The sequence below is a fragment of the Homarus americanus genome, unplaced genomic scaffold, assembly GCF_018991925.1.
Source record: "Homarus americanus isolate GMGI-L3 unplaced genomic scaffold, GMGI_Hamer_2.0 scaffold33468, whole genome shotgun sequence".
In the NCBI taxonomy this organism is placed as follows: domain Eukaryota; kingdom Metazoa; phylum Arthropoda; class Malacostraca; order Decapoda; family Nephropidae; genus Homarus; species Homarus americanus.
The window spans coordinates 1,974,633-1,988,796 of record NW_024714177.1 but is presented as its reverse complement, the minus strand read 5'-3'; the positions used below and the strand labels follow the sequence as shown (position 1 = coordinate 1,988,796).

Below are 14,164 nucleotides of genomic sequence, written 5' to 3'. Positions count from 1 at the left end.
CATCCATTCATTCAGCTATCTAAACTCACGCATTCATCTATATCCATCCATCCATATATCCATCCATCCACACATAGTCATCCATCCATCCATCGATGTATATACATCCATCTATCTGTCTCCATCCATTCATATATATCCATTCTTACACCCATCCATCCCTCCATCTATATTTATCTACATCCATCCATCCGTATATAGACATCCATCCATATATAGACATCCATCCATATATAGACATCCATCCATATATAAATATCCATCCATCTATAGATGTCCATCCATCCATCTATATATATCCATTCAACCATGTATCCAATGCGAACTAGCCGCCACTATGAGTCGACGTATGGGCCACATAGTGTTATCCTGTAGTGTATGTATCAGCTTAGCTTCACCTAGTAGTGTTACTCTACAGTGAACGGCAACAAATACTCGAGTCATTTCAGTTGTTACTATCATGTTGCTCACTGGAGTTTCTGTTTGTTGCAGTCATGGCAGAATTAAATGACTTGTATAAGCAGTTATGTAAGAAATACAACATAGAACAATTAGAATGTGTTCAAGAGGCTTTAGCTCAGTAAGTGAACAGAGATTAAACTTTAGTGTGATGGTTGGCTCAGTGCTATACTTGGCAGATTGTCACATGCTCAGAAAAAAGGGTTTATTTCATTTCTCATTAGTTGGAAATGTTATATAAATCCTGTATCAATTACAGGTATATTGGTTACTGAAAATTAATGCAGTGGGGTAGTGTTATAGCCTCGGGTTGGTGAAGGTTTAGTGTTGGTAATAGTGGAAAACAGTAGCACACATTGACCTGCAAATTGGGGATTTTCTTTATAGAGGATAAATGCATTTTACCTCACGAAAAGTCCAGAAAGTTTGGGAGGAACCTTTATTTATTTATTTTTATTTATTTTTAATACTTTCGCCAAAGATATGGGTACGGCAGCCGTATGCGAAACAACAATATCTATTGGTACAGCAGCCTGATGGGTAGACTAGACAATGGAAGGGTATTTTTTTTTACAAGTTGCCCATAATGTCTCCCAATATTTTTAGGCCCATTTCTAGGTATATCTTCATTTCTAACAACTTTTCTTCGTAACGTTCCGTCCCAAATGCATACCTGTTCTTTGGATGTTCATTGGTTAGGTTAGCCCCCCTTGGTTAGGTAATATATATATTCTGAACAATGGCAGTTAGAGCAGGTTAGGTTAGCACAGAAACTGATTTTGGTAAACATTTACTTCAGTGTTGCGAGGAATTTTGGCAGCAAAAACATTTTTTCCTGCATGAATTTTGTTGTTTTTTTTTTTTTGGAAAAAAAAAGTTTTCCTTGTTTAATCTGTTACCCCCTAGGGGGGTGCCTTCGCCCCCAACCCCCCTAAGTGATTATATAATGTTAGTATTTAACTTATCCTTATTTAATCTAACATAACATATTCCCCTATTGGGGGAATGCTATTTTTTCTCTTGAAAATTCCTGAAGCCACCCCTGAAGGCATGACTTGGAATTATAAATTTTAATCTATTTCAAGTCATGTTGCTAGATGTGCTCCTCGCACTAAGAACATTAATTACTGTAATATGGTAACAGTACTTTTAAAAACATAAATAATTTAGTTACCATATTTTATAAAACTGCATTACAGCTTCTTAAAAAAAAATTCAGATTTTTTAAATTTTGATAGTTTTAGGTGTGATTGTGTTCCATGCATACATGAATATATTTTTTAAGTTCTCTTTTGTCTTGTTTAACTTACAGGGGTGCCATCTTAGATCTCTCCAACCAGACACTGGATGTTGGCACTTGTGCTGTACTCGGCAAGATTATGCAGATATCAGGTTTAATCACTAAGGTTGGTATCAAGGAATATCTTTGAGGATTTATGCTGCAACTATGCCTTTATCACTATCCATGGGAGGCTGCTGTAGGTGCTGGGTCATAACCCAATTCATATTAGCTCAGGAATAGCAGGACTGACTCCAACAGTCAAAACACATACATCTGTTCAGTACAGTATCTGATCTTATCTCTTTATATAAGCAGGACTCAAACTGAGGGTGGGTGGCATCCCTGTTTTAATTCAAAATCAAATTATCATCTCCCTTTTTTTCTAGATAATGGGATGGCATCCCCTTTCTTAATTCAAACTCGACTAACTGCCCCCTTTCTAACTAATTAAAATACTGTACCCTTAAACATCAACTTAAAACTAGATAAAAATTTCAAGAATTATACAAACACCTCCTGTACGTAAGTTGTCATAATCTGCCTTCATGAAAAAATTTGGAAATCATAGAAAAATAAAGTATTTTACCAAACTAATGATTTGGAGTTTATACATACCTTTCCCTCAGACATCACCTGAACTTGTTTACATATTACTGTACTGTATTTCTTTTTTTCATAATAATTATGGGAGGGGGATACTCCCAGACCAATGTTCCCTCTAAGATGTGCAGCCATGCAACAGTTAATCAAGTGCTGCACACTTAATTTTTCTTGCTGCCCATATAAGTGACATTGACATATCTGTTTCATATTCAGTAAATATCTTAAGCTGTGAGCACCTGTTAGTTATCTTTTTATAGTCTTTCTACTTCTTGCGTATCTGTACAGTAGTAACTTTAAAACAGATATACAGTATTATGTATCACTTTTTGTTTTTTTCACTGATACAGGGTACTTTACTTTATCCTTTTTGCCACTGACCAGCTTGTTAGCTTGGGTGGTTGGTCATGTCTTTGTTATGTAAAGTTGGCAAGTACTGTCCTGGTTCCAAAATGTATCTGTACCTGCACCAGTGTTGGTCAAGTCTGGTCTTGAATGAGTTCACACTCGGTTCCGTCGCAACACTCTCTGGCAGATTGTTCCAAGAGTTTACAGCTCTCACTCCAAAAACACTTGTCCTGGCAGCACACATTTGCCCACTACCTTCATATTGGTGCACATAAAATTAATGAGCACTGTGATGCAAAAAATTTGAGGAACCTTGCCCCAGACCCCCTACCTAACACACATGCACTACCATCCCCCTGCATATAGCATTTCGTATCACGTGTACATGAAGATCTAACTAAATGGTAAAGACATGTCTACTGTTTCAGGTGAGCTTTGAAGATTGTTTATTGAAAGAAGATGGCATCAAGTCAATTCTGCTGGGACTTTGTGGCAATTCATCTGTGAAGACACTGTCACTGAAGGGGAACAGCATCCAGGGGAGCAGTGCCCATGCTTTAGCCAAGATGTTGAGGCATAACAACACCATTATCAGGTCTCTTTGTCTCCCAGCTTGTACTGTATGTTCCATCTTCTGATACACTATTTACTAATTTTCAAGACTTCATTGATTAGTCTCTGATATACTATTGTTTAGTATGGCCTGTTAAAGGTAATCCTTTGAAGAGGTATGGGAGTTTTGCAAATGTTTCACACAAATAGAGCACCATTAGATACCTGTTCGTAAAGTTTTTAGAATTTGAGGGTTACTGATACTATTTTTTACTTTGAGTACATTTAGCTCTTTACTTAGTTTTTGTGTTCAAGACCAATTGTCACAGAACTGGATTGTGTTACCTGTATTGCATATCAGTCATTTTTATTTTATGGTGTACACAGTATAAAATCATGTTGAAATGCCTTGTTTAATGCATTTCATCAATTTGTTAATCTCTTTAAGGTAAATATATTAAACAGTGAAAACTATTAATACTCTTACATTTTTAGCCAATTGTTTTGTTTTCTGTAACCCCCTGGTCATTGACTCCAGGCTGAACAAAAAGGATCCTTGGCTTTTCCAATACAACTTAATAGTAAAGAGCAAATAGACTCCTATTCTTTTTGTTTCCAGATCTATATTTATTTATTTATTTATTTTTGCCACTAGAACTATTGAAACTTAATAAGATTCTTTTCCCCTTCAGCCAATCAAGAAGTTTAGACAGTGTCACTAAGAATGGAACATACAGCGCATTTCTTTCTTATCACTTACTTGAGTTGATGTTGAAGTTAAATAGGATAATAATCTAGACAAGGAATTTCTAGCCACATTCTCTGGCTTTGTGAAGAAGCTTTGTAAAGAAAACTGGGAACATTTTAGGCTGTCCCTGGAGTGGAACAACTTGGGTCTGTGCTCTGGAAGCTTTTCATCTTTTTGTGAGGCCTTTGGGAGTAATTCTTCTCTGCAGTATCTGGATCTGCGAAGTAACCAGCTAGGAATGGACTGTGGAACACATCTGGCTCGAGCACTGACAAGAAACTGCAATTTGTCAACCCTAGGTGAGTGGTGTTAAGAGTGTAGGTTGCTCCAATATTGGAATCGGGTCATTTTTCAAAGGTAAAATACATTTATCAGACAATTTATTATGTACTGTACCTTTATATACCAGTATTTTCCAATTAAATATATAGCAAGTGTCCAAGAAGGCCTGATTGATATTCACGTAGTCATCTCCTTTTTTCACTGTTGTTGTAGACTGCACTGTTGTGGGTAGTGATTACCAAGTGGATACAGCTCTTTCTTCCTGTCTGTGAGGTCACTGAAGCACCCTGTCCACCCTGTGTACTATCTAGTTTGAGAAGTGAAGACAGTTGAGTGCAGTGCCAACTATGCTGCCTTCTTTAAACATAAAGTGTGCTGTATCCACACTGTCCTTAATGGGCAAACAGACATATTGGACACACTTTCATACTGTTTTATAGTCAAACAAAGGTTTAATTTGAAAGATCATGCAAGGTACAAGTGCACTATACAGTACAGAGTACAGTATTAGTAAATTAAAACAAGATTGTGGTAGCAATAAGTTGAAATATATGTTCAATAAATTTCAGACTTAAGGTGGAACAACATAGGAAGAGTTGGAGGAAAGGCCTTACTTGAAAGCTTATGCCATAATAGGACTCTCACCAAACTGGACTTGATAGGAAATGACATACCCAGTGAAGACATTTCAGCTATAGGTATGTATTAATTATGTCTTAAGTACAGGTATTTATGTATGGTAATTACTTTTATTCTCCTTTGTGGTCTATTGTATATATAATTCATCCTGTGGGGGCCTGTTGGAACCAAAATGGCCTCTTATGAAGTCATAATTAGTGACATTCTCAGTAAGTACCTTCCCACCATGTTATACTGAGCTTGGAATACAGTTACTGTATTAGATAAGTAGGTATTGTATACAAATAGATGAATAGATAGACAAATTACTTTATATGCATACTAAACAATCTGGAAAGGTGATAAATTGGGATATAAGCTGATATTAAAGATATGGCATAGGAGATGATACATGTTATAACAGTACAGTATACACTTGCTTCACTCATATATTTCAGAAAAGAGCTAAAGTCTATGAGCCAGGTAAAGTTATGGTATCATTTAAAATATTAGCTGAGGAGTGAGAAAAAAATGTACTGTACTGTACTGTACTTTCTTATAATATACAGTAATGTCTGATCTTTTATATCTCCTTTTGTCTTGTGGAAATGGGTATAATACATCTTGACAGGTTAGTTACCACACTTACACTGACTCATGATGAAATGTCTTTTTTTTTTAGAATAATTTTTACTTTTTATCTCGGTTGATGATTTGTAAGGTATTTACTGTATTTCCTTAACCCCTTGTGTACTGGGTCTCTTCTGAGCTGAATAAAATTGTCTCTTGTTAGCCAAAGATAATAGTGGCTTCCCCATAGTGAAGGTGTTAAAAAATAATCATTAAATTATCAACTCGTAGATAAAAGTAAACAGTACTGTATTTATCTCGTGGTGTGATGGTGTATCTTCAGACTTAAATTTCTCTTACACTTTCTTACCTTTCTTATATTGTAAACATTTACTGATACACAATTAATAAAGAAACATCTTGGACAGAAATGCAACTAGGTCAGAATAGCCGTTCAGCTGTGATGATAAAAGAATATACAAGTCGGACTGATATATTAAAACAACAACTGGAATACCGGGAGCAGCATTCAGCTCAGCAAATTGAACATCTGGAGCAAACTTTAGCCCAAACTGACTTAACACTGAGTAAAACTATCAGGTAAGGGACTGTTGTATAGCCCCGCTCGTGGTACACAAACAGACATTGCAAAATATATATATACAGTATATATATATATTTTTTTTTTTTCAAGTACTATTTTGTTTGGCCCTGAGCACAGAAGTTGGAGTTGTTGATGTAATGGATGAGTGAAGTGTGTGTGTGTGTTTATTTTTCTCTTTTTTTAAAGATTTTGTCTATCCCATCCTACTTTGAAATAGAGAACTAGACATAATTTGGTATCAACAATTTTGAATGATTATTGTTTTATTGTTCTAGAAAGTGAGGCTGTTTTTCATCTGTTGCACACAAATATGTTTCTTATCTGTTGCACACATCTGTTTTTTATCTGTTGCCCACAAAGCTGTTTCTTATCTGTTGCACACATCTGTTTTTTATCTGTTGCCCACAAAGCTGTTTCTTATCTGTTGCCCACAATATTATACCAATAATAATTCACTGTATTGTATGACATTTCTTTGTGTCTGATGTATTGTATTTTCATATTATTTGATTGTTTTATTTGTACAAAGTTATTGATTCTTAACACAGAGAAGGTATGTTTCAAACTGGAAGACTGGAAGAACAGCTCCGATCCAAATCCCTGGAGTTAGAAGCCTTGGGGGCAAAATATGAATTGGTTAACTCTGCACTTCGCCTGAGCCAGGAGCAAGTGTCCCAGTTAGAAGCAAGGAATAAGGCTTTGGAGGAGGATCTACATGAAAGTCAAGAAGCAGCCCAATTAGAAAATAAAAATAAGAAAGAGGTAAATAATTATATTCTGAAGTACATTTCTTTATTTACTGCACAGTATTTAAAAACTTGGTCCTAAGAAAATAAAGAGTAGTCACCATTAGAATTTTCTTTTTAACTACCACATTCTTTACACGACTTAATGTTGCAGCTCATCACACTGCCTTCCTTTCTTCTCTGTTAACTCTGCAGACTACGTAATCTTCAAGTGACACCGTACTAAGGAATATGTTGTTCTTTCTCTATCTCCATTAGCGTACAGTAATCTCATATAAAGGTTTCCACCATTCTTGAAGGACCAGCCTGTACAAGCTTCATTATGAACAAACTGTTCTGATCACACAAACTCCGGCAACATGTAAAATTTGATACAGGAAGTCCTTAATTTACGAAGGTTTGTTTTATGAAAATTTGAAGCTTCAAGAAAAAAGAGTTTGCCCCACAGGAAATCAGAGAATGCCTGTACAATATTGTCTTCGTAGGTGTGGCAATATGTCATGGGAAAGTTGATGTGCACTGTACATTGTTTCAGATCTTGTATTTATGCATATACAGTACATGGTAAGGAGTGTGGATATTTATAAAAGGATAAGTTAACTAATACAGTAGAGTGGAAGGGGAGTCTAGTCATGCTCTTGATACTGGCCATCATACCTATATAATGATGTGTACTTTTGCTTCAGGAACTTGAGAGAGCGAGATCAACAAGTGACCAAGAGGTGCGATCACTACAGAAAACCATCAACCAACTGGAGACTCAGGTGTGGACTGTACTTATGTTTTTGTGTTTAACCTTTTATGTATGGGGTGCCCTCTGAGCTGAATAAAATCGCCTGGCATTAACCAATTAAAATACAGTATTAAAACCGGCATCCCCATAGTGAAAGGGTCAAACTAGATGATCTATTTTAGTGTGTTTTGTGCTATACAGTATAATGTACATTCAAAGCATAAAATCTTAATACTTTTGGAAACAGTAAACATTAACAGTGAAAGACAGCAATACACTGAAGCAACATGATGAAAATAGTAGTAGAGTGTATGAATGAAAATTGCCAGGCATAAGTGATCTGTTAATGCTATTTTGGGAGATCAAAAGGTCAGAGATCAAAGTCATAGCTTCAATTTGCACATTACTGAAGTGTTTTGAAGTTATTAATGTACTGTACTGACTTGTACTGAAGAGTATACAGTCAAGTCTCTACAACATTTTCTTTTAATACTACTGTACATGGTTTTGGTTGTACGTCATTGTGGTTTTGCCAGCCCCCTTAGTCAACATGGAGGAGGTCTTGTCCTTAAGTGGCTTCAGTTTTGACCATTAAACTTACACCTAATGAACTGAATTCACATATTCCCTTGGTTGAATTGCCTTGATGAGTATTATTGTTGTACATTACGTGCACCGTTTGGGTATATTGGAATTTGTTTACCTGCATAGGCTGTGTACACCATAGACCTGCATTGTCTATATACTGTGCTGTATATAGTTACAGTCTATTGTTAAATTATTTGAGGAATACATTATATAAAACACTTGCTCAAAGCAGTAAACAGGTCTCTTTTTTTTTTAACTAAAATATGGAAAGTTATTTAATAAAAGATCCACAAAACAATGTACAGGTATTTGATATTATAAAAGTAAATATTGATTGATATGGCTTATCTTTGCAGGTTAGGGAGCTGGAGTATAAATGTACGAATCAAAACACACAAATTTATGATCTGAACGAGACGTTGCGCTCACTACAGTTAGAAGCAAAAGGGGTCAGAATAGAATGTGAAGGTTAGTATGAGGATTTTATGTAAGTTGGGTACAAAATATAAAACAAATGAATCTGACTTTTTTTAGTGCTGTCAACTCCTGGTGAAACTTGAGCTGTCAACTCGAACTTGACTGGGAATTGATGATTTGGGTCCAACAAGTGTAGTAGATGGCAGCTATGGCTTGACAGAGTTGACAGCTTCCAGCCAAATCATACTGTCATGAATAATCATTGAACTATGTTGCCCCATAAACACAATACAGTCTGGATATGTAATTTGGTATATATTGTATACAACTACAGTATAATGTATTTTATGTTACTACTAGAGATGATGGCCACAGAAACTAGGAAAACTAAAGAGACTCTGAAGAACCTTGAACAACAACACACTACTGAGGTACAACAAATGAAATATGATCATCAGCAAATAGAGGTAAGTTTAAGTTTATTAACAAATTAGTTTCATTTCTTGACTATAGATATTCAGCATTTTTTTTTTTTTTTTTTCAGAACAATAAATAAACTTGTTCATATATCTGAAAACAAATGACAAAGCGAATAGAGATGGTGTAGTGGGATGCTTTGGAAGACATGTTAAGGAATATGTATTGCAAAGATTGGCAACTTCACATCATGAACTAATTTTGTAATACAAGCACAATCTATGTTAGAAGTTAACTAAGTATTGAGTGTGACAAGAATGATTTATGCCCCAGTATTCTTTACATCACACGACTCTTTTAATTTTATACTTCTTCAGCTCAATATGAAATAAAAGAAAAGGCTCTGAAATGAGAGCATAATTGTACAGTATATTCTGGGAGATGTACAGTAGCTAAAACAACTATCTGTGCAGGTGGGGGTCGATATGCTTCAAAATTTCACGTGTGACTAGTGACAGCCCTCATATACAGTACCAAAATTTATCGTCCATGGTCTCATATTGTTTCCCACAAAGTATGCACAGATAGTTGTTTTAGCTACTGTATATATATATAATATGGTTGAATATGAACAGACAAATATGTTCAGAAAGGAGTTGATGCAGTGTATACAATTTTATTTTAAATATTATATTACTGTTGTGTGAGAATCTACCATACAGTGATGGATTCTCTCAACAGGCAGAGTTGAGGGAGAAGCTTTCTAATTCCGAGGCTTCAAGGTGTGAGGCACAAGCAGAAATTGCTGGCTTGAAGGTACAGATTTCAACTGAAAGGAGCTCAACTGAGGCTCATTTACTTTCTCTCAAACACCATTTAAAAGCTGAGCAGGTATGATGTTGTCTTGTGTGATTTATATTAACCTTTTTCTGTGATATGATGTGGATGGTCTTTTTAACTTATTCAGAGGTAATAAATTCTAATTAGACAATACCTTGTACAGTACAGTATGAATGTTTTAATGCAATTTCTTCAGTCTCCAGCTCTATTAAATTCTGAAGGATATTTTCATGTTGGTTTGCCTGTCAATAGCTCCTTTTTCATTTGGTCAATAAAAACAGTTAACACGTATAGTTATCCATAATGATTTTGATATGAACCTCACTCCTAACATGAACTTTCTTTATATCAGAGATTCGTGTCCCTGTCTCAAGCAAATTCCTTGTATCTAATAAAATCTCTACATTTAACAAACTTCGTCTTAGCACATAATGTGGATTGAAAGTGATATTGAATGGAGTGCACTTCACTTACCTTTATGAATTCTAGGTCTCAGTAGTCCAAGGGCTGGAGAAACGTCTACACACCATGGAAGACAGCCGTAATGATGCGGAGGAGAGGCTGAGAGTACAAATTGCTACTAACTCAACTCTCACTGCCACTAATGCTAAGCTCAATTCTCACATTCATGCTCTCAAAAATGATCTAGCTGAGATAAATATTGTAAGTTTTATTATTTTAATATTTATTGACTTCAGAGATATATTCGGTTATATATACCTTCCTATGAATGTCCACCATACTGTTTCTTGCTACACAAAAAGGATAATTAATGTAACTTAAAAATGGAGAGATTGAGGATCATTGACATTGTCTTTCTCAAGGATTTACTTTTTTTTAATGTTTGTTCAGGAATAATGACATGTTAACTTGAAATTTTGGATTTCTTCATCCCCTGCTCTGAGTATTCTGTATTACATTCTATTAAGTTGAATTTTGGTAACAACAGCAACTGGAGGACAAGGATGCAGAGGTGAAGGCAGCAGCAAAGCGTGTGAGAGATGAATTTACAGTGCAGCTTAATGATCTTCAACATGAATGTGAAAATACTACAAAACTCAACAGTACCATCAGTGAACTCAAAAGGTAATAACTGTATGCATGGCTTGATTACATGTAGTGTTAAGCCTGTACACTGACTTTCATTGGGTTAAAAATGGATCCCTTAGGCTTGGTGGACTGTTAAGGGCAGTGCAAATACAGTGCATTCTATACTAAGATTTTCAATATGCACAAGAAGACCGTGTGGCCATCAGTGCACATAATCACAATCACTTTCCAAGTGACCCTTAGGATGGGAGGCAAACATTATAACCAATTGGCCACTGCATCCCATTCACTGGAGTATCAACAATGATTTTTTCGGTTATAAAGAACTTACGTAGTGTTAAGAAATTTTAATTTAGGTTTAAGCACCTAACAAACATTCTTCATATTCTGATGTGAATCAATTAGAAGAATTATTTGGCAAATATTTTTTGCATAAATATTGAGGAGTGGTACAGGGGGTAAAATGGTAGGTAACTAGCATACAGTACAGTACAGTATTAGAAAATGATCTACAAGTGACATTTTACAAAATAAGGAGCTTATTTAAATTAAGAGACTAATAGTGAGTAAATTTATTTCATTTGCTAAATTTATGCCATATTTCATAACCAAATTACATGTATTGTTGTTATGGGTGATCGTTGTTTCATTTCAGAGCCATCTCAGAACTGGAGCATGAGTCTAGTATCCATAAGAAAGAAGTCAGAATGAAAGAGGAAGAACTAAAGATTCTGCAGGAAGATGAAAACCGTAGAGCTAGAATGCTTCACTCAGCTTTTTTGTCATGCTTCAACACATCTTTGGGTTTTCCAACTACCAACCCACAGTGATACCAAAGATGTAATATTTCTCATCGCGAAGCATAAAGTATGCAGTGTGTCCAAAACCAAATAATGCCATGAATGAATGTTCAGTTAGAGTACCTTTAATCTACAAGACTTTACAGTACAATTGACCACATAAATAACTTTACAGTACGTGCTGTATACTGTAATCTAGTAAATACCCCCGTCCATTATTATACAGTACAGGGGTATTGCCTTAAATCATTTGTTTATCTCAATCTCATCAGTGTGGTGGAGAGATGATTATGTAGATAAGGGAGTGTTGTTAGTGATAATAAAGGGTTATACTCCTCTCTCCCCCCCTCCCCACACAAAAAAAATGGAGGAGAAGAATGTCCACATATGTTTTTGTTAGATACAGGTTACATATTTTATTGATTTGATCAGTTGCCTGTTATCAGATCTGCTGTTTGTCTGCCATCTATAAATAACTAGTTTTGTTGTAAGGTAATTAAATACAGTAATGTAAGGTAATTAAATACAGTGGTCCCTCGGTTAACGAGCACAATCCGTTCCAGCAGGTTGCTCGTTAACCGAAAATCTCGTTAACCGAAACCATTGTTTCAATGGGTTTTTGGGTAATTGGTTCCAGCTCACTGAAAATTGCCTAAATTCAACAAAAAAGGTAGAAAAGTTTATTTACTTTGAGGTGTGTATGTAGAAGGCTCCTGGATGATGATGTGAATTTGAAGTGGGAGGTGGAGGAGAAGCATTTTACTGCTTGGAAGGTGAGTCACCTTCAATGAATATGTCAGGAACCTCTGGACTGACAGATTCTCCACCATGAACATCCTCTCTCCTTCTTGAAGTGGAAGGCTGAGGGATAGCATCTTGTTCCCTCTGCCTTTTACTGAAGAAAGTGTTAATTGTGGTCTGTGGGGCATCTCTCCTCCTCACCATTAACTTATGTTTAAAGAAGACCACTGAGTCCTCAACATGACACAAAGTTAGTTCAGTTTTTTCCACATCTGGGTGCTTTGAAGCCAGTTCCCTGAACTTCTCCCAGTAGTAAATCACATCTTTCAACTCTTTAGCTGACATATGGTCATCACTTTCAATTTCCTCCTCACCACTGTCAACCTTTACCTGTAACATCTCATCCAGTTTCTTCAAGTCATCAGGAGTAAGTTCCTCCTCATGAGACATCACAAGCTCTTCCACATCCTCCTCCTCCACTTCAAGGCCCAATGACTGACCAATGGACACAATCTCCTGGTCCAACTCTGTTTCTTCCTCAAATCCCTCAAAATCATGGACTTCTTGATATTTACTAAAATAGTAAGGAATTTAAGCCCTAGAACCGATTAATGTATTGGCAGACTGATACTAAAGCTGGTTGACCGCCAAGTGCAAGCCAAAACTTGTTGAGGTCGGCTCGTAAGAAACTCGTTAACCGAGGGATTGCTCGTTAACCGAAGTTAAGAATCTTATGGGAGGTAACTCGTTAACCGAGGGATCACTGTACAGTATTTCACTGCCATGACCAATATCTATGATAAGGTATACTATTTAAATTTACAATGTTTATATAAAGGTAGATTGTCCACATTTACATATAAAAGTCACGATTTTGTAATGTACAGTTATGTAGAATTTTTTTAGGATAAATATGAAAAAAATCTTTGTACTTTTTATAGCTCACCATTGGCAGTGAATTCTGCTACATGTATGATGTGATTAATACCAAAAGTGGTGCCAAATGTAGCTCAGTTGCAGGAGTCAGAATTTGGGACCATACCTTGATTAGAGACTCAACATTATCCTAGATCAACATGTGACAACATCCACAAAGTCAACATTGGTGCAAATTGCCTCAAAATTGATCATGTGTTGTCATGGTAATTATTCATATACTAATAACACATAAGTTATTTCAAGAGTTAAAGAACACAATTTTTTTTTTTAGGGGGGTTAAAGAAAAAGATAGGATAATTATAGTCTCCAGTGGTAACTACACGAGTGCAATATTTTTACCCTGTCATGGTAATGGTGTGTGGGCAGGACTTACATCTACTCTTGTTTAAGAGACCATTTGCATTGTTAATATATATATGCTGATAACCACAAGGAAAGAAGAAAAGACGAAGTTCCCAAGCGCTTTCGTGTAATTCACATCTTCAGGGGTGAGTACAGGCTGTACTCATCCCTGAAGATGTGAATTACCCTGAAGATCAATTACATTATATATTATATATATATATATATATATATATATATATATATATATATATATATATATATATATATATATATATATATATATATATATATATATATATATATATATATATATATATATATATATATATATATATATAATCAACGACCTCACCAGCCAGGACTCGAACCCTAGACCTTATGCATGTGTCCAGGGAATGCTACCGACCATGCCACAAGGACACTAAAAGCAATCCTAGACTATGTTATATTTCACACAAAGCCTGTTCATCGAGCTGATGGCGCTG

At 35.7% G+C, this 14,164-nt stretch overlaps 1 protein-coding gene across 1 annotated transcript; it reads left to right on the top strand.

Moving 5' to 3' along the window:
• The first annotated feature begins 408 nt into the window (after positions 1 to 408).
• LOC121876615 (leucine-rich repeat-containing protein 45-like) lies at positions 409 to 12,251 on the top strand. Its single transcript, XM_042381893.1, has 14 exons — positions 409 to 580; positions 1,772 to 1,865; positions 3,118 to 3,284; positions 4,110 to 4,288; positions 4,841 to 4,969; positions 5,888 to 6,059; positions 6,612 to 6,825; positions 7,496 to 7,573; positions 8,487 to 8,598; positions 8,908 to 9,014; positions 9,706 to 9,855; positions 10,294 to 10,467; positions 10,754 to 10,890; positions 11,510 to 12,251. The coding sequence occupies exons 1-14, from the start codon at positions 495 to 497 to the stop codon at positions 11,682 to 11,684; spliced, it is 1,974 nt and encodes a 657-aa protein (XP_042237827.1). The 5' UTR covers positions 409 to 494; the 3' UTR covers positions 11,685 to 12,251.
• The last annotated feature ends 1,913 nt before the right edge of the window (positions 12,252 to 14,164 follow it).

What these genes read in the sequence shown, in the direction of transcription:
- LOC121876615 (XM_042381893.1), top strand. Translation starts at nt 495, where the DNA reads ATGGCAGAATTAAATGACTTGTATAAGCAGTTATGTAAGAAATACAAC. An exon ending in CATAACAACACCATTATCAG is followed by an intron (nt 3,285 to 4,109) that starts GTCTCTTTGTCT and finishes GGAACATTTTAG; the next exon opens with GCTGTCCCTGGAGTGGAACA. An exon ending in GGTCAGAATAGAATGTGAAG is followed by an intron (nt 8,599 to 8,907) that starts GTTAGTATGAGG and finishes TGTTACTACTAG; the next exon opens with AGATGATGGCCACAGAAACT.